This window comes from Natator depressus, chromosome 6 (genome assembly GCF_965152275.1).
Source record: "Natator depressus isolate rNatDep1 chromosome 6, rNatDep2.hap1, whole genome shotgun sequence".
NCBI classification, from domain to species: domain Eukaryota; kingdom Metazoa; phylum Chordata; order Testudines; family Cheloniidae; genus Natator; species Natator depressus.
Genome location: NC_134239.1, coordinates 69,365,927 through 69,390,488, shown reverse-complemented (window position 1 = coordinate 69,390,488; position 24,562 = coordinate 69,365,927). Strand labels below are relative to the sequence as shown.

Genomic DNA, 24,562 nt, shown 5'->3' with positions numbered 1-24,562 from the left:
AGCACAGAGCAATGTTTGGACAATAAACTATTTTTCACAAATAGCCTTAAAATACAAATAACTTTTCCACTTCTCTTATCTGCACCTACCCTTTGGGAGCCCAAAGATGAATTTAGTTTCCTTACCTAATTATGTCCTAATTCTTAATTCTGCAAACACTTATGCATACACTCAATTTACTCAGCTGAGCAAAATTAAGCTGTATATAAGAGTTTGCTGGATGGAAGCAATAATCACTAAAGAAACCAAATTCAGTTTCAAGCTTCCAATGGGTAGCTGTAAATAAGAGAAGAGAAAACTGACTTGCTATTTAAATATTTGAAGACAGTTGAACTGTTCAGATGAATAGGGGAAAATATGGGTATAAGTGTCTGTAGGATCTTGGCCTATGTTAAAAGAGAAAAAACATAGTTTGTTACTGTAGGGTTGCAAGTAAATGATAATCTGTTGGTATTGAGAGAATAAGAAAAAAAGTTTTGTAGAATTTAAAGTAGGACTTTCATGAACCTTGCAGATATAAAAAGCAGATTAAAATTTGATCCTCACCTCTACAATGTTCCTTGGACAGTTTTAAGTTACTGTACTTGAAAAAAGCAAATTTTCAGTGCAATTTATGAAGAATGCAAAAAACACTAGCAACTTTGTATAATTAACATGTGGGGAAATGCAGACATTTTCATGCTCCGGTACGTATTTGCAAGGTCATGCCCTGTACATAATTGTAAAGTAATTACCAAACAAGTGTTTGAAGTAACAGGAGAAACAGGAATGACAGGAAAGGCAACAGGAAAAATGCTGAACCTAGCCCACATTTTTAAAAAAAGTCATTGTGAGAATATTTAATTGTAAATAGTACTATGTCTTATACAGGGCAGCTCACAAAAAGTTTAATATCTTTAAGTTGATTGTGACCCACAACCCCTTCAAGGCCAAGAGGCAGAGAGCCCACACATACTGTAACTTACATCAGGCCTGACACACTCATTGCCCCAGCACATTGTTGCCATAATATAGTGGTTCCCAAACTTTAACAACCCGCAAACCTCTTTCACTAAAATGTCAAGTCTCGTGAACCCCCTCCTAAAAATGAATATTTCCAGGGATTTTCTCCCTTACCTCAGCATAAATCATAAAAGCAGTGATCTTAGAAATATAAAATTTGTTTTTAGGACATGCTTATTACACACTATTTATTAATTTTTATTTATCATTACTGTATTTTTATTACATTATGAAAATGGCAACACTCTTCCAAGATCTCACTTTTGTAGCTTGTATTACTTTTGATTAAGTAATATGCTACTGGCAGGATCAACCAGGTAGCCCTGGGGGGGGGGGGGGGCACTGCTGGAGAAAAAGGGGAGGGATCCGGTGGGAGGGGGTGTGGCGCCGACACAAGGGCAGCACGTGACCCTCACCGCCCCCCCATACTGGCACTGTTGGATCATATTAAAGAAGTTCTGTATTAAAATCACAAATGAGTTTGATTCCCCATAGTTTAAATTCCAGGGTATTACTAACTAAGAGGTCTCTTGGTTTTTGGTACTGTTTCTCTCCCTCTATGTGTGAAACTTGCAAGTTGTTAATTGCGTTAGTACATTCTAAGACAGAGTCTGTTGTCAAAGCAATTCACAGAGAGAGAGACTCAAAGCAATACTCTGTAACAACAGAAACAGCACCCAGAGACTCCCCGCCCTTTTGTTGTATTAACAATTGTGATTAAAATAGAGATGGAGGATGTATGTGGATGGATGCTTGGTGTGGATAATAACTGAATGATCAGGGAGGTGCCAGCCTCAGAATCCAGTGTCCATCGGCTGAAGAAGGCGTCAAGTGGAAATAACCAGAGGACCCCCGGAGGGCAGACTGGAATCCACCCAACAGTCTCAAGAATGGGAGAACCAAAGAACAAGATAACATCTAGCAGCACGGAGCCGTCAGGAATGTGCTATCTGCATTATGAAGCAATTCCCATAGACTGGCATAGGAAGAAATTCCTATAAAAATGGACTCTAGAAAGTGAGAACTTTGGGGGTCTGATTCTAAAAACCAACTTCCAGGAGCATCAGATGAGCATCTGACAAGGCCCTGCTCCCTCCTCATGTCCAGGCCACCTGGCTAGTGGCTTGGCATGAGCAACTCTAAGGCTGGTAATTATGATAACAACCTTGCAGAACCTCTGTGTGTGTGTGTGTGTATATGAATGAATGTATGAATAAATATGAGATTGAATGGAATGTTATAACTATAACTAACTGCTTACTATGATTCTTTCTGTATTCACAATAAATGTGGTATTTTGCCTTTTCCCCTTTAATAAGATCCTGCTGGTTTTTAATTTATTGGTATAACAGCACCTCTGGCTCCTATGTTTCATCAAGAAGTATCAGATGTGAAACAGCATGAAGGTATTTAAGAAGCCAACTCAAAGAGTTCCTCCTACACAAGCATTCAGGTCTTGAGCAGTCCAGGCAAACAAACAAAGCTTAAATTTGTTCTTCATAATAATTTAAAAACAACACCAGCAGCCTATTTAGTTTTAAAAACAGCAAAAAAAATATCTACCTCCCTTTCTATTTCATATAAGGAGTCTTGAAGTTTAAATCTCCTCAGTGTGATAGATATGCTTGCTTTGATCTGCTGAGCTCTTGGAAGTCCCCAAGGACCTGCCGGCCCCGTACTGCCCGGGGTCCCTATGGACAGCTCAGTCCGCCATTAGGGAATTTTTCCCCAAGAACCCCCTGTAACATTTTGTGAACCCCAGTTTGGGAACCACTGATCTAGAGCCCTACCAAATTCATGGCCATGAAAAACATGTCACGGACCATGAAATCTGGTCTCCCGTGAAATCTGTATAGTATAATGTAAAAGCACCCAAAAGACCAGATTTCACGGGGGAGACCAGAGTTTCTCAAATTGGGGGTCCTGACCAAAAAGGGAGTTTCAGGGGGGGTCACAAGGTTATTTTAGGGGGGCCACAGTACTGCCACCTTTACTTCTGCGCTGCCTTCAGAGCTGGGTGTCCGGAGAGTGGCAGCTGGTGGATGGAGAGCGGAGGCTGTTGGCTGGGCACCCAGCTCTGAAGGCGGCACCCCACCAGCAGCAGCACAAAAGTAAGGGTGGCAATACCATACCATGCCACCCTTACTTCTGCATTGCTGCCTTCAACGCTGGGCAGTTGGAGAGTGGCGGCAGCTGACTGAAGGCCCAGCTCTGCAGGCGGTGATGCAGAAGTAAGGGTGGCAATACCATACCATGCCATTCTTACTTGTGCACTGCTGCTGGCAGTGGTTCTGCCTTCAGAGCTGGGCTCCTGGTCAGCAGATGCCACTCTCTAGCTGCCCAGTTCTGAAGGCGGCAGCACCACTGCCAGCAGCAGCAGCGCAGAAGTAAGGGTAGCAGCATCCCCACAATAACCTTTGCGACCCCCCACCACAACTCCTTTTTGGGTCAGGTCCCCTACAATTACAACACAGTGAAATTTCAGATTTAAATAGCTGAAATCATGAAATTTACAATTTTTAAAATCCTATGACTGTGAAATTGACCAAAATGGACCGTGAATTTGGTATGGCCGTATATATATCTCAAAGGTGCAATGCGTGTACTGGTGACACACTAGTCCTGAAAGCCATTGTGTGATATATGTACAGATTATATACTCTCTCTCTACACATATATATTGCAATATATATAATTATATATGTCTGACCAGCTTGGTTACAGGCAGAGGACAATGGAAGTACATTTACATATAATGTAAACAAAGCCATCAAGCTAAATGAGCCAGGGAGAAGACCACTGAACCATCACAGCATGGGACAGAATCTGCATCCCAGGAAGCCTTCCTGGTTCTTGAGGCAGAGACAATGGACTCTGAGTAATAAAAGGGGAGCAAAAAGATACTGCAAGGAGACGTCTCCGGAGAAGTCAGGAACTGGGCTTCACTGATTGCTTCCTGAAAGTTTACACTGGTAGAGTCTTGATGAGTTTGTTGGAAAGACAGACAGGCTGGTGTGTCAGGGAACTGACAAACAGCTTAGCAGTGGCAAAGCTCTCACTCTTGCTAAGGCAGAGGTGTAACACAGTTGCTCAGAGTTCTGGGTGTCCTGAGCAAGACATCATAGTGATCACTGGTATAGAATTGTTGGGTCCCATTTCCTTCGAAGTTCGCTATCTCCACGGAACTATATTTCATAAAACTACCACTTCTAAAAGATCTTACCTCCTACCCAGGTGCAATCTTACTTATACTAAACTCCAGAAAGAGTAGAGTGGCATATGCCTACGTACAACTTAATGTACATGTGCTTCCTTTCTGAGGGGTCTGAAATCTATCGGCCACAGAAACAGAAGTACCAGGGTCACTCGCAAATCTGGATCTTGCATGTGAATGCAACACCAAAACTAGCACTATGGGCTGGACAGCTTTTCAGGTTTTTTACACTTGACTGCTGATGCACACTATATTAACTCTCAGTAACTACTGTCTATTGAAACAAACTAGAAAAACATTACAGTAAATGGAAAACAACACATATTCCTTCTCATCAGTACAAAAACCCATGAGACAGCGTCCTTAAACAGGAAGGCAAAAACAAAACGACAGAGTGCTGCAAAAATTCAGAAATGTGCATCAAACTTAAATATCATATTTTGCAGACATTTAGAAAAGCTTTACTCTCCAATACAGTGATAACACAACAGAAGGCTTACCAGGGGAGGGCAAACTATGGCCAGCAGGCTGGATCCGGCCAGTCAGGTTTTTCAATCCGGCCCATGGGATTGCCAGCCCCTTGGCACAGCGGGGCTAAGGCTGGCACTACATCCCTGCAGCCCCTGGGGGGGGGTGAAGGGGGGGCAGAGGGCTCCGTGCGCTGCCCTCGCCTGGAGGCACTGCCCCCCGCAGCTCCCATTGGCCAGGAATGGGGAACTGCGGCCCATGGGAGCTTCAGGGGTGGTACCCACAAGCAAGGGCAGCGCGCAGCAGAGCTGCCTGCCCCACTCCACCCTCAGGAGCCATTGCCGGACATTCTGGCCACTTCTGGGAGCAGCGTGGGGCCAAGGCAGGCAGGAAGCCTGCCTTAGCCCCGCGCGCCACTGCCACCCCGGAGCCGATCGAGGTAAGCGGCGCCAGGCACCCTGAACACCTCCTGCACCCCAACCCCCTGCCTTGAGCCCCCTCCCGCACTCCGTACCCCCCCTGCAATCCAACCCCCTGCCACACCCCTCCTACACCCCACACCCCTTGTCTTGAGCCCCTTCCTGCACACCGCACCCCCTCCCACACGCCACATTCCCTCCCGCACCCCAACCCCCTGCCCCAGCCCTACATTCAGGGCCCTACATACAATTTCCCCACCTAGATGTGGCCCTCGGGCCAAAAAGTTTGCCCACCCCTGGTTTAGACTGATTAGTTAATTTGCATGTCAACAGACAAAAGGTCCTGCCTCACTCAATACACCAATGCTACTTGCTTTGTGGCTTTAAGATGGAACAGGTAGTTAATACATGTTACGTTTTTATTTTCTTTTAAACTACTTTCAAACCATGTGTATGCACTTTTCTACATACTCCACATTTTTCAGCCCTGCCCCCATCCAAGCAAACTTGTTCCACCTGTCCACCCAGTGGAGATGTTTTCACTTGCCCTTTCATGATAACACAAGCCACATCTTGGAGCTTGTTCTGCGTCAGCCATCAAGGTTATTGTCTTCATTTGAGTGACAGGCCTCTCAACTTTCCACCCCGCATTTACTCTAGAGGTGTGTTACTGTTCAAGGATAATAAGTGTGTTACTGTATGAAAATGGTAGGTTTGTTCACCCACATGAAAAATACCACATGAAAGGGTATTTTTTTTATCCAAGTGCAGGGGGCAGATGGAGGATTATTTAACAGATAGGCAGCAGGGCCAAGGCGGTATTTACCAGGTGAGGGTGGAAATGACAGGGTGAGGGGTATTTATCATATGAAGATGAAGGGGCAGGGAACCAATCATTCAGTGTAGGTGTGAAATAGATACTGTATGAAAGGAAAGTGACAGGGGGCATGACCACAGTGCATGCAAGAGTAGGTAGTTAGGGGGTATTTACTGTCTGAAACTGTGTGCTGGCAGGAGGGCCAAGGGGGTATTTAACCCAGATGCTGAAGTCTTTACAGCATTAAGCTTAGGCACAGGGGGCAACTACATTGGTGGTAGGCTATGTGTCTATGTTGTTCCCGTGGGTATACAGTGGAAGGTATTGACCCCTGTGGGGGGTATTTACCAAATGAGGAAGGAAAGGGGATGTTTACCCTCAATGGGGTTATTTATAAATGAAGGGGTGTATCAAGGGACCGCTGCTGGACTGAGGCAAGGAATTTTCACTTAGGTGAGCAGTGGCGGGAGGCCAGGGGTATTTACCGGATGAAGACGAGCACTGGAGGGGGTCTTTACCAGATGAAGGCGGGAGGAAGGCAGGCCGGCAATGGGGTGGTATTTACCAGAGAGAGGGAGGAAGGAAGGGCCGCAGGGGGGTATTTACCAAGTGAAGGTGGGCAGTGGGGGCGTATTTATTGGATGAAGGCGGGAGGAAGGCAGGCAGGCAGGCTCGCAATAGGGCGGTATTTACTGGAGGGAGGGAGGAAGGAAGGATGGTCGGTCAGTGGGGGGGTATTTACCAAGTGAAGGAGGAAGGAAGGCAGGCAGGCAATGAGGCAGTATTTACCGGAGGGAGGAACAGGCGGCGGGGGGGATTTACCAAGTGAAGGTGGGAGGCTGGCAATGGGGCAGTGTTTACCAGAGGGCGGCGGCGGGGGGGCAGTATTTACCGAGTGAAGGCGGGAGGCAGGCAGGAGGGCAATGGGGCGGTATTTACCAGATGGAGGAAGGGCGGAAGGCAGGTTGGCAATGAGGCGGTATTTACCGGGGGGGGGGGGAGACAGGCAGGCAGGCAATGGGGTGGTATTTACTGGGGTGGGGGGCGGCGGAAGGCAGGCAATGGGGCAGTATTTACCGGGGGGGGGGAGGGCGGAAGGCAGGCATCGTGGCGGTATTTACCGGGGGGGGGGGCGGAAGGCAGGCAGGCTGGCAATAGGGCGGTATTTACCGGGGGGGGCAGTATTTACCGGGGGGGGCCGGAAGGCAGGCAATGGGGCGGTATTTACCGGAGGGAGGAAGGGCGGCGGGGGGGATTTACCGAGTGAAGGTGGGAGGCTGGTAATGGGGCAGTGTTTACCAGAGGGCCGCGGGGGGTGGGGGGGCAGTATTTACCGAGTGAAGGCGGGAGGCAGGCAGGAGGGCAATGGGGCGGTATTTACCGGACGGAGGAAGGGCGGAAGGCAGGCTGGCAATGAGGCGGTATTTACCGGGGGGTGGGAAGCAGGCAGGCAATGGGGCGGTATTTACCGGGGGGGGCGGAAGGCAGGCAGGCTGGCAATGGGGCGGTATTTACCGGGGGGGGCAGTATTTACCGGGGGGGGGGCCGGAAGGCAGGCAGGCTGGCAATGGGGCGGTATTTACCGGGGGGGCAGGCAGGCTGGCAATGGAGGGCGGGGGGGTATTTACCGGATGAAGGTGGTCTTGCCCGTGCTGTACTGCCCCACCAGCAGCACCATGGGCTTGTTGTCGAAGTCGGCCTCCTCCAGCGCGGGCGAGTGGAAGTCCTGGAAGCGGTAATAGTCCTCGAGCGGCTGCAGCCGCCGCGTGTACAGCTGCTTCAGCCCCCCGGTCACCGTCTGCACCGGGTCGCCGGCCCGCTCGCCCCCGCCCGCCTGCTTCCCCATCCAGCTGAACATCCCGACCCCGCCGCGCCGCCCAGACTGACTGACTGACTGGCTGGCGGCCGGCAGCGCCCCGCCGGCCCGGCCCCTCCCCCCTGGGCACGGCCCGAGCACCGCCCCCCGGGACGGGGAGCCAGCCCGGCCTGGCCCAACCCTCTCGCCCCCCCGGCGGGTCTCCGCACCGCTGGGAAAAGCCGGAATGACCCTCGGCCTGGGGATTTGGGGCGCCAGGTCCCCAGAGTGTCCCGTCAACGCCGATCTAGTGGAGTCACCGCTGCCACATCCCCGCACGTTCCCAGAGCACGGAGCCCCAGAGCCGGCACCGGCGTCCCCTGGTGCCCGCGCCCTGCTGAGTCCCGCCGCTAAGGCCTTCCCCCGTCTATGCTCCGCTACTGTGCCAAAAAATTGTGGGCCTGGACTGTCTCCCGGCACGTAGCCACCGCAGACATTGAGATCTGGCACCTGAACCCTGCCAGACCCATCACATTTAGGGCCTTAGTCCCAAATTCTGTGGCATGAATGGACAATATCTAGCCAATCCTACTGGGGGAAAAAACATCCTAGACCCCAATGCATCCCTGCAGGAGATCTACAAAAATCCACAACCAGCACCTGGATCCACATGGATCTCGCAAATTGCGGCCCAAGCTCCAAATTATGCAACCTGAATAGAAAACAAACATAGCCTCTCCTACTTCACTGGAATAATCTGGATTCTGGTGCACTTTAGCCCAATAATACTATAAAAACTTGTATCTGGTCCCCAGAGCATGATTGATTTTGATAATTCTTTATCCTCATTTCCCCCAATTCTACTGTCTGAATAGAGAAACACTGCACCAGCTTTTAGCCCAACACTGTTGAAACTGGCAGAGCAACACCACAAAAACAGTCAGCACCCTCATCCTCGTTTCTTCATACCAATCTTCTACCAGTTAAATAGAGAAGAAGGGCAGCTGGCTCTACTTGTAAAAATCCAGACCCCTGTGTATCTCTCCTCAATAGCAGGGTAAAGACACACACACATCCACCACCTAGAAATTGCTAGCTCCTATCAGTTTTTGATCCCAAGTAAACTACACATGTTGCCACTTCTACTTGACCAGAAAAACTTCAGACTTCAGCACAATCCAGTGCAAAAGCAACACAGATCTGGTACCTGGGTCTCACCAGATCCATCAAAGTTTTGGTCACAAACGATGTGTTCCTCCTATTCCACTATAAAAATCTGGTCCCTGGTATCCAGCCAGGGACCTGGACCAGCAAAGTTTTGTCCATTTTTCCTCTTAAATTCCCAAAAGTTTATCTTCTAGATACAGCAGATATAGCCATCCATTATCATCTGAGAAGTCTGTACCTAATGTAATGTGTTTCACTGAAGCCAAGCTAGCCCAGACTGAGCATCTTCTTCCTTTCTAGAGACAGCTAAATTTCATACCATATTAACTTTGACATTTTTCAGTGGAACTGGTCTAATAGATGTAGGTGATCACATTATATGTGTAGGTTTAAGTGATCACTTCTTATTATTTATCCCTTTTACCTGATAACTCTCTGTCCAATGCACTGAGATTTTCAAAGCAGCCTATACGATTTAGACACATTCCATTAATTTTAAAATATATTTTAATGGAAGATGTGTGCCTAAATCCCCTAATTGCTTTTAAAAATCTCAATGCATTGAACAGAGACTTATCAGCTAAAAGGAATAAATAAATTAATAGGCTTGCTGCCTATCTAGAATATAAAACTTTGGGGTGGATGCAGGTGAATGGGCAAGACCTTGCTGAAGCTAGGTCCATATTTGGCTTTAGAGGGCATGTCCTCCATGGTGAAGGCTGATACAAAGTCATTAAACTTTTCTGCAACATCCTTCTCCTCCCTAATTACTGCTTGGTAGTCCAACATAGCTACAAACAAGATTTGGTGGGTATTTACTTTTCAACATCCCTGTTAGACCTCCTACTTTCCATCTTGCTTATTGAATACCACATTTTATGCACTCATTTTTTGGCTTCAGTAGGGCTGGATTCCCTCTCCTCTCCCTTCCCCTCAAAGAATAGCTGTTGGGTTCAAATAACCTCTTGTATTTTAACCATTCTGGTTTTGGTTGCATTTCTGCTTCATGTTTTGTTTAAGCCTATGCAAGCCATTTGTAACTCTGTTGTGGTGTATTTAAGAAACCTCCATGCTGAGTCTAAGTATTTTAAAGTCCTTCACTTTTGCTTTAGGGTCTTTTTGATTGGCTTCCTCATTGTTTTGGAAATACCATTTCTTAAGTTTTGTTTCCCCTTTCTTAAGTTTGGTTTCATGTTTCTTATTTCTGATGACTGCTCATCAAAGGTGTTGAACGTCAACATATTGTAGTCACTATTACTTCTTCCAACCAATATCTTTGTACTACTTGAGAACTCACTAGATAGCAGCTATAAAAATAACTTTATGGTGCTTCTAAGTTGCAACAAACCAATAGAAAGCAACCTCTCACATACACACCACGGGGCCAATTCGCCGATGCATTCAGGCTGCTTTGTGTTGCTCTATCAGTGGACCCAACCACAGGAAGATTCCTTCTGCAGAGGGCGTGCGCCTGCACATAATCCTGGCAAAGTTAGTGATATTACATGTGGGAGAAAGGGTCTGCAGAATCATGCTTTATGTTACTGAAGTCTGGGATAGTCACATCTTTTAACCATGCACTGTATCAGCACATTTTTACATAGTTCTGAGTTTTCTTACTCATGTATGATACCTCTGTGTGTAGCCTTCAAAAGGTTCTATTTTTATGTCTATTAAACTTCGTTAACATGCTCCTTAGTTAAGGTTGCAACTGATTTCCAGTATAAAGCTTTATTTTGTTACCCCCTCTAAAATTCACAGAGTCCCTGAGAGGGAAACTATTACTTGGTGTCTCATAAAAAATGTTACTCAGGGAGCTGCACAAGATGTGGGAAAGGAGCTTATCACTCCCTGTAAGCCCTTCATGGGGTCTAAAAAGCAGCAGGAAGGTTAGGGAAGTGGTTCTTCTCTTGGTTCTGCTCATCAAGCTTCCTGCCCAGCCACATTTCCTGTCCCCCTTTCCTGCACTCAGTAGAGTTCTAGTCCTTCCGGCACTATGAAGCCAAAAGGAAGAGTGACACAGTTATCCCCTCCTTGGGTGAGAGCCCTGATTCTGAGGACCAACATAATTTGCAGAAGACAGACTTCCTTTTTGTAGACCATGGGAAGTCTGTAGCATCAGGACTTCCCTTCACAGAATGTTGGGTTAGCACTGGAGTGAGCAAGCAGACCAAGGAACCATTCCCCACTCACCACTGAACCTCCTAAAGTCTGCTGGATTGGGCTTCCTCTCTTGTAGGACTGGTAGGGTTTGTAGGAACAGGGAGCCTTTGCAACAGAACTTAGGACTGTTTTTTAAAAAAATTAAGGATGTTCCCACACCCAAAAAGTTTGTTAAATTAAAATCAAGTTTGTAGGCACAATAACAGACTTAAAAACTAAACCTCTGCTATGTTTCTACAAAATTAATTTCTCCTTAGGAAATGTGTGTGTGTGGGATTGTCTTACTCAAGATGAACCTAAACTGGAATCCCAAATTCAAACTGTCTAAAACACTAGGAAAGTTCACATTCAGTTCCAAAGCTGAACTCTGGTGCTTGCATCATCTCTACGCCAGACCCTTTGCTAGTTGTGAATACAGAATCAATCATTTGCATTAATAGTTCTGCTAATAGAAGAGGATGTTGTTTTTAAAAAAATCTCATTATTACCACTCAGAATCCGAAAACACATTTTATTATGCAAAATTTTACTTCATATTTATATATATTTGTATAGAAAGCTTAGTATGTTAATTATTTTATTTAAAAATTGATTCTGTTCTCTTTAAAGGTTCTGGACTGGCAGTCCTGGTCGTGGAAGTCCTCCCTTAATTGACAGAATAGATACAACACAAACAATGACAATGTAAGCTACTTCATATTTCCTTGCCAATCTTTCCAAGTCAAGGTTGAGGCAGATCACTTCTAGAAGTGACAGCATAGTTCAGCCTCAACATCAATTCAGTACTTGGCCACACTGCTGAGAGTGTTAACAAGGGAAGTGTTAGGATATAGATATTCAGGCCTGTCTGTAAAGGCCTGTACTCTAAGAATTTAGGTGTATTCTTATCACTTGGCTAGTTCTAGAAGTATAAAAGAAAGAATCAAAATCACTGTCTGCTGGTGTAAGGGCCTTCTCTTACTGTGACAGTCTGAGGCCCTGTGCTTAGGCTAAGGCCTTTGGCTAAGCAGCAGAGGCAGCCATAAGCTAGGAAGCGAACAGTCACATCCTCACATTCCAAACTAGTCACATTGAAAGAAGGTGCTATTGGGCTGTTAGGAATACAATCCTGTCCTGATAATGCCTATCACCTCCAGAGAAAGGGAAGTGCCTAGAAAATGTAAAAGGAAACAGCATCCTGTCTGGCAAGAACTCACTTATCAATACTGGGATGTGAAATCCTCACTTCTGTATTGTTTTGTCATTATAGTTCCCACTTTGCTATTGTTTGTCTGTATAATCTCTGTCTGGTTCTGTGATTGTTCCTGTCTGCTGTATAATTAATTTTGCTGGGTGTAAACTAATTAAGGTGGTGGGATATAATTGGTTACATAATCATGTTACAATATGTTAGGATTGGTTAGTTAAATTTCAGGAAAATGATTGGTTAAGGTATAGCTAAGCAGAACTGAGGTTTTACTATATAATCTGTAGCAAATGAGGGGGCCTTGGTGTGTGTGTGTGTGTGTGTGTGTGTGTGTGTGTGTGTGTGTGGGGGAGGGAGGGAGGGAGGGAGGGAGAGAGAGAGAGAGAGAGATGGGAACAGGGTATGGGGGTGGAGAAATTGGAACCATGTTTTGCTAAAGGGAGAGATGGGAACAGGGTATGGGGGTGGAGAAATTGGAACCATGTTTTGCTAAAGGGGGAAATGGGAACAGGGAATGAGGGTAAGGAAATTGGAACCATGTTTTGCTAAAGGGGGAAATGGGAACAGGGAATGGGAGTAAGGAAACTGGAATCCTGTTTGGTTAAAGGGAGAAATGGGAACAGGGACACAGGTGTAAGGCTCTGTGGTGTCAGAGCTGGGAAGGAGGATACTAAGGAAGGAAACTGGAATCATGCTTGCTGGAAGTTCACCCCAATAAACATCGAATTGTTTGCACCTTTGGACTTCGGGTATTGTTGCTCTCTGTTCATGCGAGAAGAACCAGGGAAGTAAGTGGGTGAAGGAATAAGCCCCCTAACAGGAAGCATATGAATAAATTATGGAAGAGCTTTCCTCTTTATGTTTATTCCCATTTCTGACAGGCAGATACTAGTTTTTCCTATTACAGATTGAATGCCATTTTTAGCATTCTTTGGATTTCCGTCACTTTCTGTTTCCGTTCCTTTTTTCTTCAGTAATATCAACAGATGGATATTTTTCATATCCATAATGCTGGACAATCAGTAGAATGCTGGGATCCTTCCCAATGATGGGAGAGAAAGATATATCATCACAGAGGAGTATGAGGTTTGAGACTATTTCTATGTTGTTTTTTCCGTTCCACAGCTATACGCAAGGCCTGAAGAATCAAGTCTTTATTATTCTGGACATTGTAGTAACTCAGTTTTGCCAGCTTGTCAAAATCTTCCTCTGAATAGCGCAGATTATTTATATTATATGAACCATTGATATCGGCAACATCAATTTCACCTTCTGCCATCTCTGAGGGACTACGTTTCACACCTAGAGGAAAATAGCAATTAGGTTTATTATTGGGACACGGTTATAGTCCTAGGCCTTATCAGCCATGTGCACACAATCAGTCACAGACCAGAGATTTCTCTCCAGTGAGATTTTCTTACTGTGAGGATGTTTTATGAGTATATTTAGCTTACTTCACTACAGTGCTGCCTGGATCACCACTCTCAAGACTGGTGGAAATTAGATGCCTAGTGCATCATTCTCTGAGCACCTCCTACAGGCCAGCACATGGGGAGACATTCATAGTGATCTTAGAAAAAGTTGCACATCCACTACCAAATCAGGAGAGGTGTGCGCCTTGATAGCAGTCAGCATAGAGAAAGAGGAATTGGGGAAAAAGAGGAAGGGTGTGTTAAGAGATGAGCAGAGAACCAAATTTATTACAAAGGAGAAAGTGATTAGAGATATTAATCATTAGGCCTCATGTACTTTGTGACAAGCTACATCTAAACTCTGCAGCAGGACACCTGGCTTCTGTGGCATTCTGATGTGACAAACTGGAAATTCCATGTCAGCTTCATTTAAGAAACAGAGGTGATTTTAATTTTTAATACAAAAATGATTCATAGATCAGTACAGCAGCCCCCACATTAATATCAAAATGAACAAATTCAATTTATTATTTGATGCCCTCAAATTTTCCATTTTCAATGTAGGGTAGATTTTTGTATGGATAACGAATAACTTGTATTGTAGAAGATGTCCTGGGGGAAGCAGAGGTTTTAGAACTTGGATAGGGAACAGCTGAGGCTTTTGACACCTAGGAGGCAGTTTGAGATTGTGAGATAAGCACATTAGGTGGAAATGATCAGCAGTCAAGTAGTTAACAAGGTTGACATTTAAAACAGTCAATTTGAGGTTTCAGAGTCAAGAACCCAGTGAAGCAAACAGAAACTGTTCACATCCCTCAGAACTATTTTCTCAAGCTGTCATCGCTGGTCTCAGGCTCTGGGGCTATGAAATTGCAGTGTAGATGCCCGAGCCCAAACATCTATACTGCAATTTTATAACCCAGCAACCTGAGCCCCGCGAGCCCAAGTCAGGTGGCATAGGCCAGCCACAGGTGTTTTATTGCAATGTAGACATACCTGGTACTATAGTGAGGAGTTTAAAAGCAAAGTCTTTTACAAGCATCCAGCCAATATAGGTTCATTATAATGAAATTAAAAGTGGGAATCCACAGAATGGATAAGCTCATCATGCTGGCTTTAATAAAGTGATTGGCTGCTGCTAACTTACCAGGTGCTTTGTAGTTTCTAAAGGTGTCATTCACAAGTGGGAAAAGCAGCACTACAGGTGTTTCTGGGCCTTCTTTGTCTCCAACTATGTAGCACTCCTTTGGACTTTTTGCTTCTTCTTCACCTGGCACAATTTTGGGGAAAGGGATTCCCTGCTCTGCGAAGTACTTAGAGGCTTTTATCAAAGGCTGGGTAATCACAGAAGGGAAAACAAAACATCAGAAACTCATGACAAGACTAAGATTAATTTAAGAGATTGACTTCCGTAAGAGTGGAGTAAGTCTTGTGGAGTAAGTCACTAAGCAACACGAATAAGGGTGGTAGCGTCTAGCCCACTGTGATCTATAGTTCCCACATCCCCCTTCCTGCCAGAGCTGTGACTGCATTTCAGGAGCTGGTGAAGTGATCCCTCTGTATAATTTGCATATCACTTTGAGTTTGTATACCACACTGGAATCCTTCAGGCCATGAGGCACCATAGGTTGGTATATTATTATGTGGATGAGTTAAGATTTTTGTGACAAAAGAACTGCATGTTAAGAACCTAATTGTGCAGGATTTACTCATGTGGGTGGTGCTCACTCACATGTATACTCCCATTGAAGCTCATCACTGTAATGGTTACACAGTCAAGCCCTAAAAAGTCAACCACAATATAACATTGCATCAAATGTAAGTTATCTTTTTATAGTGAACTTCCTATTTTTTAAAGCAAGATTTTGAAAAAATAATGCATTTAAGCACTCCTTCAACCACACCTACAGTTATTCAGATGGCAAGGCACCTTGGGTTCTTTGAATGTCTGATCAAACACTGGGATAAAAAAAGCACCAAATGATTTTATTTGAAAGTCCAATCCCCATGATGAGATACAAAAGTAATTGCATTTAGATATCTGGTGAAACATTCAAATGGTCTTTGCATGTATTTGAATGCAAAGGACCACAAGGATCAAACACTCAAATGGTTAGAGATGTATTTAACTGAATGTGCAGTTTCCCCACACATAAAAATGTGTGTGAAAGCATGTTTAAATCTGGAAGTGCACACCTTATATACGTGGTGGCATGTGTAAGTTTCAAGTGATTATAACTTCATTTCTAAACTGAATTTCTTTTCAAAACTAGCCAAAAGTACACCCTCCCCACGCACCCCCTCAAGAGTCAAGTTTAAAATCTTTCACATTGGGATAATCCCAAAGTGGCCAGAATAATTTTTGCCATATGTTAACATACCTATAATACGTGTTGAACAAGTGAGAGAAAATTTTGCCCAATCCAGAAACTTGCACACCATCTCCCCTATAAGTACTAAAGTGCCTAGTCACCCAGTGGAACCCACAAACCCTCAGTTTGGCACACAAGTTTCCTGTACAATGAATGGGGAGAAATAAGAAAAGGAGTACTTGTGGCACCTTAGAGACTAACCAATTTATTTGAGCATGAGCTTTCGTGAGCTACAGCTCACTTAATAGGCACCTGAGAATGGGATCCACAAAAGCTAGTTGAGGGGCTACCTAAACAAGCCAATAGTGGAGGCTGATGAAAAGTTTTCTTTCCTAAGCCCTGGCTCTCTGAGGTTTATGCATCTAAGTCCAGGCTGGAGCGAGGAACCTCTCTCTACTTGGGATCCAAAGCTGTGAACCCTCTCCTGGAGTCAGGTGACTAAGCCAGTCCTTGCCAGAAAGGCAGGAACACATGCCTAACTCCTAGTGAAAATGCTGGGAGGAAGAGAAGCAGCAGCCTCTCTTCTAACTTTTAGCCCAATGGTTAGGGCATTCATCCAGGATGTGGGAGACCCCAGTTCAATTCCCCCCTCTGCCTAATGTAGAGAAGGGATTTGAAAATGGGTTTCCTACTGGGCTCAAGGATATAGGGGAGGCTGCCTCCCCCCCAACTGAAGTTAAACATGCTTTGAGAATGCCTACCAGTTTGGGCCCTGCTGGTAATAGCTCACCTTACCTGATCACTCTCGTTACAGTGTGTATGGTAACACCCATTGTTTCATGTTCTCTGTGTATATAAAATCTCCCCACTGTATTTTCCACTGCATGCATCCGATGAAGTGAGCTGAAGCTCACGAAAGCTTATGCTCAAATAAATTTGTTAGTCTCTTAAGGTGCCACAAGTACTCCTTTTCTTATAGCAACCCATAGTTTCTCCTGGTTTGAGGATCCCGCTGAGGCTTGGACATGAGATAGGTGTCCGGCTGTCTAGCTGAGGCAGCAGTGCACATACCCAGTGGCAGAAACTTAGGCTTCTAGGGGACTTTTACAGAAATAATGTAGGTGTTTTAGGTGCCTGCAGGGTTAGGTGGTGGCTGAGCAGGGGTTTTGAGGCTCTCATTGGTGCCTACATTTTGGACTTAGGTGCCTAAAGTCAGAGTTAGACACCTGGGTCCTTTTGTGGATGTGGGCCTAGGTAGTGTTTTTTTTATACAGAGCACACAGTCCAGTGATTCTGAAACAAGGATTCACACCACTGGCAGGATGAGTTCATTCCTGTTAGAAACAACTTTCTCTTTAAGTGTTTGGAAATAGAGAGTTAACAATTCTGGCAGCTGAAAGGGGGGATATTACTGAAGAAAAAGGCAAAAAGTCTGACCGCTATCTGTGATCCTGAACTGTAGTTGAAATGCAGGATGAGGTCCACTTTCCTCTCAGGCCTCATAAGCGGTGGGTAACTGGTTTCGAAGGCAAATGCAGTATCTACCAGAGCGAGGTGATCTGCCGCTCCTGTCAGCTGGTTGGGGTGACAGTCAAGCTCACAGTCTACCAGAAAAATATTTCTTGTCAAGAGTGTGCATCACTGCAAGGGTAGGTGTTCTACTACTCTGAGGACAATAAAGAGTTAGAAAGTGGAAAGAGAATTCAGCTCCCTTTCTGACCACAGACTCAGTTTTGTACAACAGTCTTTTTGTTCTTCATGTCTGGGTTTCCTCATTCTGCCGTTTGCATTATTGATCTGCAGCAACCACCCTTTTGGGCAGCATAAAGCAATTCTTTCTGTCTGCTTTCTACAGACAAAGGGGCTCTAGGTTGGGACACACAATACCAGAGTTCAATTCCCTGCTCTGCCACAGACTTCCTGTATGACCTTGGCCAGGTCACTTGGTCTATCTCTGTCTCAGTTCTTCATATGAAAAATGAGGATAATAGTACTTTCCTACTTCATGGGGATAAAGACTGGGAGGTGTCTAGATACTATGGTAATGAGGTCATGTAAGTACCAAAGATAGATATATATTCATATGTACATTTGGAGCAACTATACAGTTTTCTTGTTCCTTTCGCTGGTATCTGAAATATTACTGGTTTAAGAATAATTCTCTGTATTTATAACAGGGAATACCACCAGAGCCAGTAATATCTTACCTACCAGTAAAAAGGGCAAAAGACAACTTTTTAACTGCAACTACTGCATATATTGTATAATCACCCACACACACACTACTTGTGATAAATTTACTCCTGAGGGCATTCTGTGCCAAAAAATTAAGAATACTGCAAGTTTGATTTGCCAATAAATGAATGCAGAGGCTCCAGCATGGCAGTGGGGAGCACAGGCCACTGGCTGCACAAAGGTGGGAGATCACACTTCAGCTCCCCCACCCCTGGGACACGGACTTGGTGGTGAGGCTGCACCTGACCCTGACACAGCACAAGGCCTGGGCCTGCCCCAGAAACACCCTGGGGCCCTGCCCCTCTGCATCAGGTGCACCAGGTGTGGGGCAGGCAGACTCAATCAGGCAGGATCCAAGTGTGAAGGGGCTCAGTGTGGGGGGATCCAGATTTGGGATGAAAGGGTTCTGTGGGAGACAATCTGGGTGCAGGCAGCTCAGTGGGGGGTGGGGGTCTAGGTGTTGTGGGATCTGGATGGACAGAGGCTCATTGAGGGGGTTCCAGGTGCAGGAGCAATGGGACTCTGTAAGGGGGTTCTAGGTGAAGGTGATTGGGGCTCAGCAGAGGGGTCTGGGTGCAGCTAGTTGGGGGTCAGTAGCGTGGGTGTCTGGATGTGGGGGCTCAGGGTGGTGTGGGGAGGTGGGGCTCATCAGGGTGGGGGTTTGAATGCAGGGAGCTCAGTGGGGTGTGGTCTGGGGTGCAGTTTGGGTGCAGGGGGGCTCCAGATGCAGGGGTTGAGGTTCAGTGGGGTGGGGTTCAGATATGGAATTTTAGGGGGATTCTGGGTGTATGGGGTGAGGCCTGGCAGGGTGTCTGGGTATGCACGGGGGTTGGGAGGATGGGGGAGCAGCTCCCCATATAGTGGCCCTCCCCGCACAGCTGAGGAGTGATGGGGGCAAGAAGCAGGGGAGGATGCTGAGCTTCCTGCAGCTGTGGGAGGTTTCTGGGGATGGATCTGACACTGGCCCAGCCACTCCTTGCAGGGGAAGAGGAAGAGGAAGTCCCGTCCTCTCCTGCCTCCAGACACTAGCAGCTGATCCCGGCTCAGGGTAGGAGCCACTGGCTGGGTTGTCCCCAGCTCTGCGGTGATTTACCTCTCTACCAGCTGCTCTGGGTGCCTGAAATGATGTACCTGCACTGCTAGGGAGTGGTGTGTGACTGTTCTTGCAGCTTCCCTTTGCGTCCCTGTTAGAAAGTTATTTTTCTCCGGGGAAGCAAAGAAATCTGTGGGGGACATGAATTCTGCACATGTACATTGGTGCAGAATTCCCCCAGGAGTATAAATTGAAAAGCCATGTGACAAAGGAATTATCATGTACCTTTAACTGCCTTGTCTGCCCTCTGGCCACTAATCCATCCTCCTGGGACTTATTGTAACATTCCAAACCCCTGAGAAGCTTAAATCAACCTACAAAATAAATATTTTCTCCTCCTCTAAATGTGGATTTTCCCCAAAAATTATACTTGCCCAAGGCCCCAGGTGGACAAGATTCAGTCATGCACCAAGAACAGCCTTTCTATATGTAAAACTGTCACAGGCTAAAAACAGGATCTTTATATCATTGGGAAGGGGAGATTCCCAGCAGGAAACTGCATTTGCTTCTAGCCCTGCAGGACTGCGAGCTATCTTACTTAAAGTCATGATGTATTTAGGTATAGAAAGGTTTGAATGTCCTTTCTAGAGGCTTTTATGGCTTTCTCCAAGTCCTGTATAGTTAGACTCATGGTAATTAAGACTTCTGACGTTTGAAACAGAGGTGCAAAAAATAATCCAAATGCACTTTTGAAAGCTCTTGAAAACATTCCTAGAGCAAATGTTCTGTAACATACATGGCATAGACAGAATATATGATACTGGGTTGTGGTATAAAGGTTTGCCAGGCATTTGTTTGGGAGGCAGAGACTTCAGCCTCCTCAATGTCTTGACAATCCTTTGCACATTTGGGGCATATCTGGAATATAAACAACAAAATAATAGCCTGCATAACTTACTCATGACTTTGCCACTCATGGGTAATGGGTGTATCCAAACTTATACCCTTAAAGCCTTCATATATCATATCATACCATACCATACCACACCATGTATTACGACCGAGGAATTCTCACAAAGTAACTGAACCATTTGAGTCGCTTCATTCACTTCCACTAAGGTCCACAGATATCCACACGAAATTCCAGACCCCAACCCAATCTTTAAAAATGCAACTTCAAATAGGAAGCTATCACCATACCTTTCCATCTAGAAAACTCATTCTCCAAGTAGTTATTGTGCATCTGGCAACCCTTTAGAAAATTGTGGATTTCTGAAACTGCTGGCCGCAACATAAAAACATCTCGAAAAACAGTTGAAAGGCTATCTGGGGGGGAGACCACCCGAGTATTTAACTCACTTGGCCTCGTAGGTAGAACAATTTCTTCGTCTGCAGAAAAAATGATAAAAGTTTTGTATATCTGAATTCATTTTGGGGATAGTCCTCTATAATAAATTATTATAGGATGTTTGGCTTCATTTCAACTTCCTTCTCTCCTAACATCCAGGCTCTCCACAGAGCTAGTTGCTTATCTGTCTAACCTTTCCATAATCTGTCTCCTCTTCTCAGTCAGCACTACAAAAAGCCTTGCCCATGCTATAGTTCTCTCTAACCTGGTATACTATAACTTCCTTCCCTCTGCGCCGACCTGATCCCAGCCAACATTTTGCACCTAAAATAATTTTCCTCTCCTGTATCCTTGCCATGTCCCTCTCTCACACACACATCCCTTTACTAACTTCCTGTCTCTCCAACAAATTCAATATATATATATATACACACACACACACACACACAAGCTGCAGCTTACAAATGCAACAGGACAAAATGAATCATAGGAATATTTGCTGCAGTGCTCTTCTTTCTCCACTCAGTCTGTTGTAAGGATTTACTGTATTTCGTATTTTGGTCCCCATCCTGCAAGCCCTTACTATTTAGTGTAGTGCTTTCTATTGACCTTAATGGAATGACCCACAGTAACAAGCACTATATTATACAGTAGTAAAGGTTTGCAGAATTGGACTCTTGCTCATAAACTCCTTGGGGCAGGGACAATATCTTATTTCTGGAAAGCATCATGCACATCTATGCTACTTTTTATTATTATTATTACTGTTATTATAATGTATGTCTTACATCTCTGGGCACCCTAATGAATGATAAGTAAAACTATAAGGAAACATACCCAAATTAATTCCTGAGTGGGATCAAAAATAAAAACCACTTAAAAACAGCAAAAACTAACAAAGGAAACAAGAGTATGTTATACCTCACTCACAAGGAGGACACACATCTGGTGTTTGGCTAGACGGAGAATCAGAAGAATGGTGGGCCCTGGAAGGATAAGCCCCACCTCCCATACTTTCAAGAATATTTTTCTTATATAGTTTACCCTTCTCCTTCAAGACCCCATATCAGGGGCATCTCATTTGCATCCTTGGTAGATCTCATCAATTCTGCTTCTCAATCAACCAAAATGATTACTGCACGGCAACACAAGACATGCCTTTCCACTTCATGCATTAGATAATAAATAAATTAGTAAAGTAATTAAATAAAATAACCCTAAGAAAAAGTAAAGCAAAAATGCAATGTAAAAATAACTAACCAATGTCAATAACTCTGTCTTGGGTCCATTTGTGCCAGTACTCTTCTGACTCAAAGGAGATATACCAGGCATCCATAAGGTTCAAGGAAAATACACTACTCCAGATCCCTGTGACATGAAAGAAATTTGACAGAGAATAAACTGTGACTTCAAAGCATTTTATTTAAAAATTGCCTTCCATCCTTACCAGTGAACTGTATTCAATTTCTTTCTGTTAGGAGAGTTCCATATAAAAAAGCAGCATCTCTCTCTCTCTGCATGCTCATATGTATAGTAAATATAAAGAGCACCATCTACTGGCATAGGCTACATAATGTTTTTCATAAATTTGTAGGTTCACTATATTTGTTGTTGTCACACTGCAAATAGCTTCTTTATTAAAAAGATCATCAGACTTTTGCATTTTCTTTCAAGACTGGTTCTTGCAGACTCAAATTCTTGACTCAGTTGGATTGCACTTCGGCTATAGATATGCAATCCAAGTTGAAAGCTTACTTTAAAAAAACAGTTCATATTCCCAACTACTCACATACCTCCAGGAACTGGGCTTTAAGAAAAATACCAAATATTGCATGACTTGGGTGGGGCTGGGGAAGGGAAATCACATGAATTGGCAACAATGCAAATACTACATTTCCTGAAGATTTGAAATGTTGGCCAGTTTGGGGGGATTTGAATGAGGGCCAGGAATAGCTGGGTCCTAACAGTTGGGAGATTACATGTACACCAACCTGGAATTACAAAGAGCACTCCCAAGAGCATTCCAGCCAATCACCGAATGTAGTTAGGGGTCCCATGACCTATGTTAGTCAGCATCCACTCTTTCCTGGGTGTGGGCAGTGTAAAGGCAGTTTGGTGTCCCTGAAATCCTTTTCGAGTGGCTGTTGTGAAAGGTCCATACAGGCAAATAGTCACAACATTGCTAATTTAATAATAGGAACCTGAAACTCCCTTTACATAAATCCTTTTTAGTTACACCAATCAGGGTGAGAAGCAGGAAGAGTAAGCCAGGGGCTCTCTTTTTCTATGGCTGTGTGCAGTGCTTATGCAAAAGGAAGGGAAGGAAATATTAGATTCTATTTACAATACAGAATTACCATATTGAGGCATCTGGTTACAACCCAGTTGTGCCCTCATAATATTATAACATAGTTTGATGAAGCTGTATAGACATTACTGTGCTGTAGCCCTATAACGCCCTGAAAAAACACAGCCCTGACCGACATAAGTTTCACTGACAGAAGCATTGGTGTGGACAGCGCTGTGTCAGCGGGAGAGCAACTCCCACCGACATAGCTACCGCCGCTCACTGTGGGTGGTTTAATTATGTTGATGGGAGAGCTCTCTCCTGCTGGCACAGAGCGGCTACACAGGAGATCTTACAGCATCGGTACAGCTGTGCTGCTGTAAGCTCTCTAGTGCAGCCATAGCATGAGTTAGTTTCCCAGACGTGAAGAAGAGCTCTGTGTAAGCTAGAAAGCTTATCTCTCTCACCAACAGAAGTTGGTCCAATGAAAGATATTACCTCATGTACCTTGACTCTCTAATATCCTGGGACTGATACAGCTACAACAAGGCTGCATATACATATGCGGTAGATGTTATTACTTTACTATACATCTGAACTGAAATTCAAGTCTGTCTCAGTGACGGTAATATTGCTAACCAGCCATAAATTGGCAGCCTCTTCCTGCTTCCTTCTGCTTCATCCACTCCACATCTCTTTTTAAAACTCATCTGAAAAACTACATGCTGTTTTGTTTCTCTCTCATCTGTTTGTTCATTTCTCTGTTCTCTGATATTATTTATTAAATTGTATTCTTTACATTTGTAAATAGTTTGGGGATACAGTACGTACAAAAGACTCCTTAGAACAGCTGTACTGCTTCAGAATATTACACATACTGATGATTATTAGGTTATGTTTCAATGTTACGTTGCTGAATCAATCAGCGCTAAAAGTCAGCAGTAGGACCATTCTATACCAGGGGCTGAATTTCTCGTAGATTTGGGATCCAGAAGAGACTGGTACTTGAGCAAACTGCAACATTTTGAAAATTGTGTTGTTCAAATAAAGATGAAAAAGTATCTTTCAGATGCCTTGTGCATGACAGTATAATGAAATCAGATTAATCTAACTCACTTAATTACACTATAGAGAGATTTTAAATCTGCAGATCATGACATGTTATTGGTTCAGATACATCACCTTACACAGTTTCTAGAAGGTGACACTGTACCAATTGCAGCAGCCATAAAACTGTGGCTTGCCAGTGACTGGCTTATGTTACATTACATTTTTCCAGGACAATAAATCACCTTCCAAGAAGCAGATCCGGGATTCTGGGAGCTTCTTCATCAGCCGACCCATGAAGAACTCACTTCCAAAATTCTCAGCGCGAATGAAGGCCCCATATTTAAGGAGTCCCACCTCATAGGGAGTGAACTCCATCCATTCTAAAGAAAGAGTCAGAAGAAAAAATATTACTGCAGTAACCTGACTGCGGGTAAAGAAAAATATGGTTGTTATATGAATAAACTGAGTTATTAATAGAATAAGATTTTGGTTTCAGCTTCTTCATGACAAACTAGTTGCTGAACTAGCATATTTGCTAACTGGCCACTTTTATTCAATACAGATATAACAGTGATGAGCATGGAGAGTGAATTCTCTTCTCACACCCACAGGTGTCTGGAAAGCTCATGAGATTTCTGGTACTTCCTGCTTCTG

General features: G+C 44.5%; 2 protein-coding genes and 1 long non-coding RNA gene across 4 annotated transcripts in view; 1 reads left to right on the top strand and 2 right to left on the bottom strand.

The window, feature by feature from the left end:
* Positions 1 to 7,778, bottom strand: part of EHD4 (EH domain containing 4) — a 55,295-nt gene extending 47,517 nt beyond the window's left edge. Inside the window, exon 1 of the mRNA XM_074955656.1 lies at positions 7,549 to 7,778. Within this exon, the coding sequence (XP_074811757.1) occupies positions 7,549 to 7,778 (230 nt within the window). The remainder of the gene's footprint in view (positions 1 to 7,548) is intronic.
* On the top strand, positions 5,004 to 24,446 carry LOC141989223 (uncharacterized). Of its 2 annotated transcripts, XR_012639934.1 has the most exons (4): positions 5,004 to 5,123; positions 11,655 to 11,729; positions 13,206 to 13,317; positions 24,138 to 24,446. It is a non-coding gene; the product is annotated as an uncharacterized LOC141989223 (long non-coding RNA). The 2 variants fall into 2 exon arrangements; XR_012639933.1 differs by lacking the exon at positions 13,206 to 13,317.
* LOC141989220 (cytosolic phospholipase A2 epsilon-like) overlaps positions 13,301 to 24,562 on the bottom strand; it is a 63,372-nt gene continuing 52,110 nt past the window's right edge. The window contains exons 16-21 of the mRNA XM_074955655.1: positions 24,151 to 24,288; positions 21,832 to 21,939; positions 20,424 to 20,612; positions 17,393 to 17,559; positions 14,791 to 14,977; positions 13,301 to 13,533 (exon numbers count right to left, since the gene is read on the bottom strand). Of these exons, the coding sequence (XP_074811756.1) occupies positions 13,301 to 13,533; positions 14,791 to 14,977; positions 17,393 to 17,559; positions 20,424 to 20,612; positions 21,832 to 21,939; positions 24,151 to 24,288 (1,022 nt within the window). The remainder of the gene's footprint in view (positions 13,534 to 14,790; positions 14,978 to 17,392; positions 17,560 to 20,423; positions 20,613 to 21,831; positions 21,940 to 24,150; positions 24,289 to 24,562) is intronic.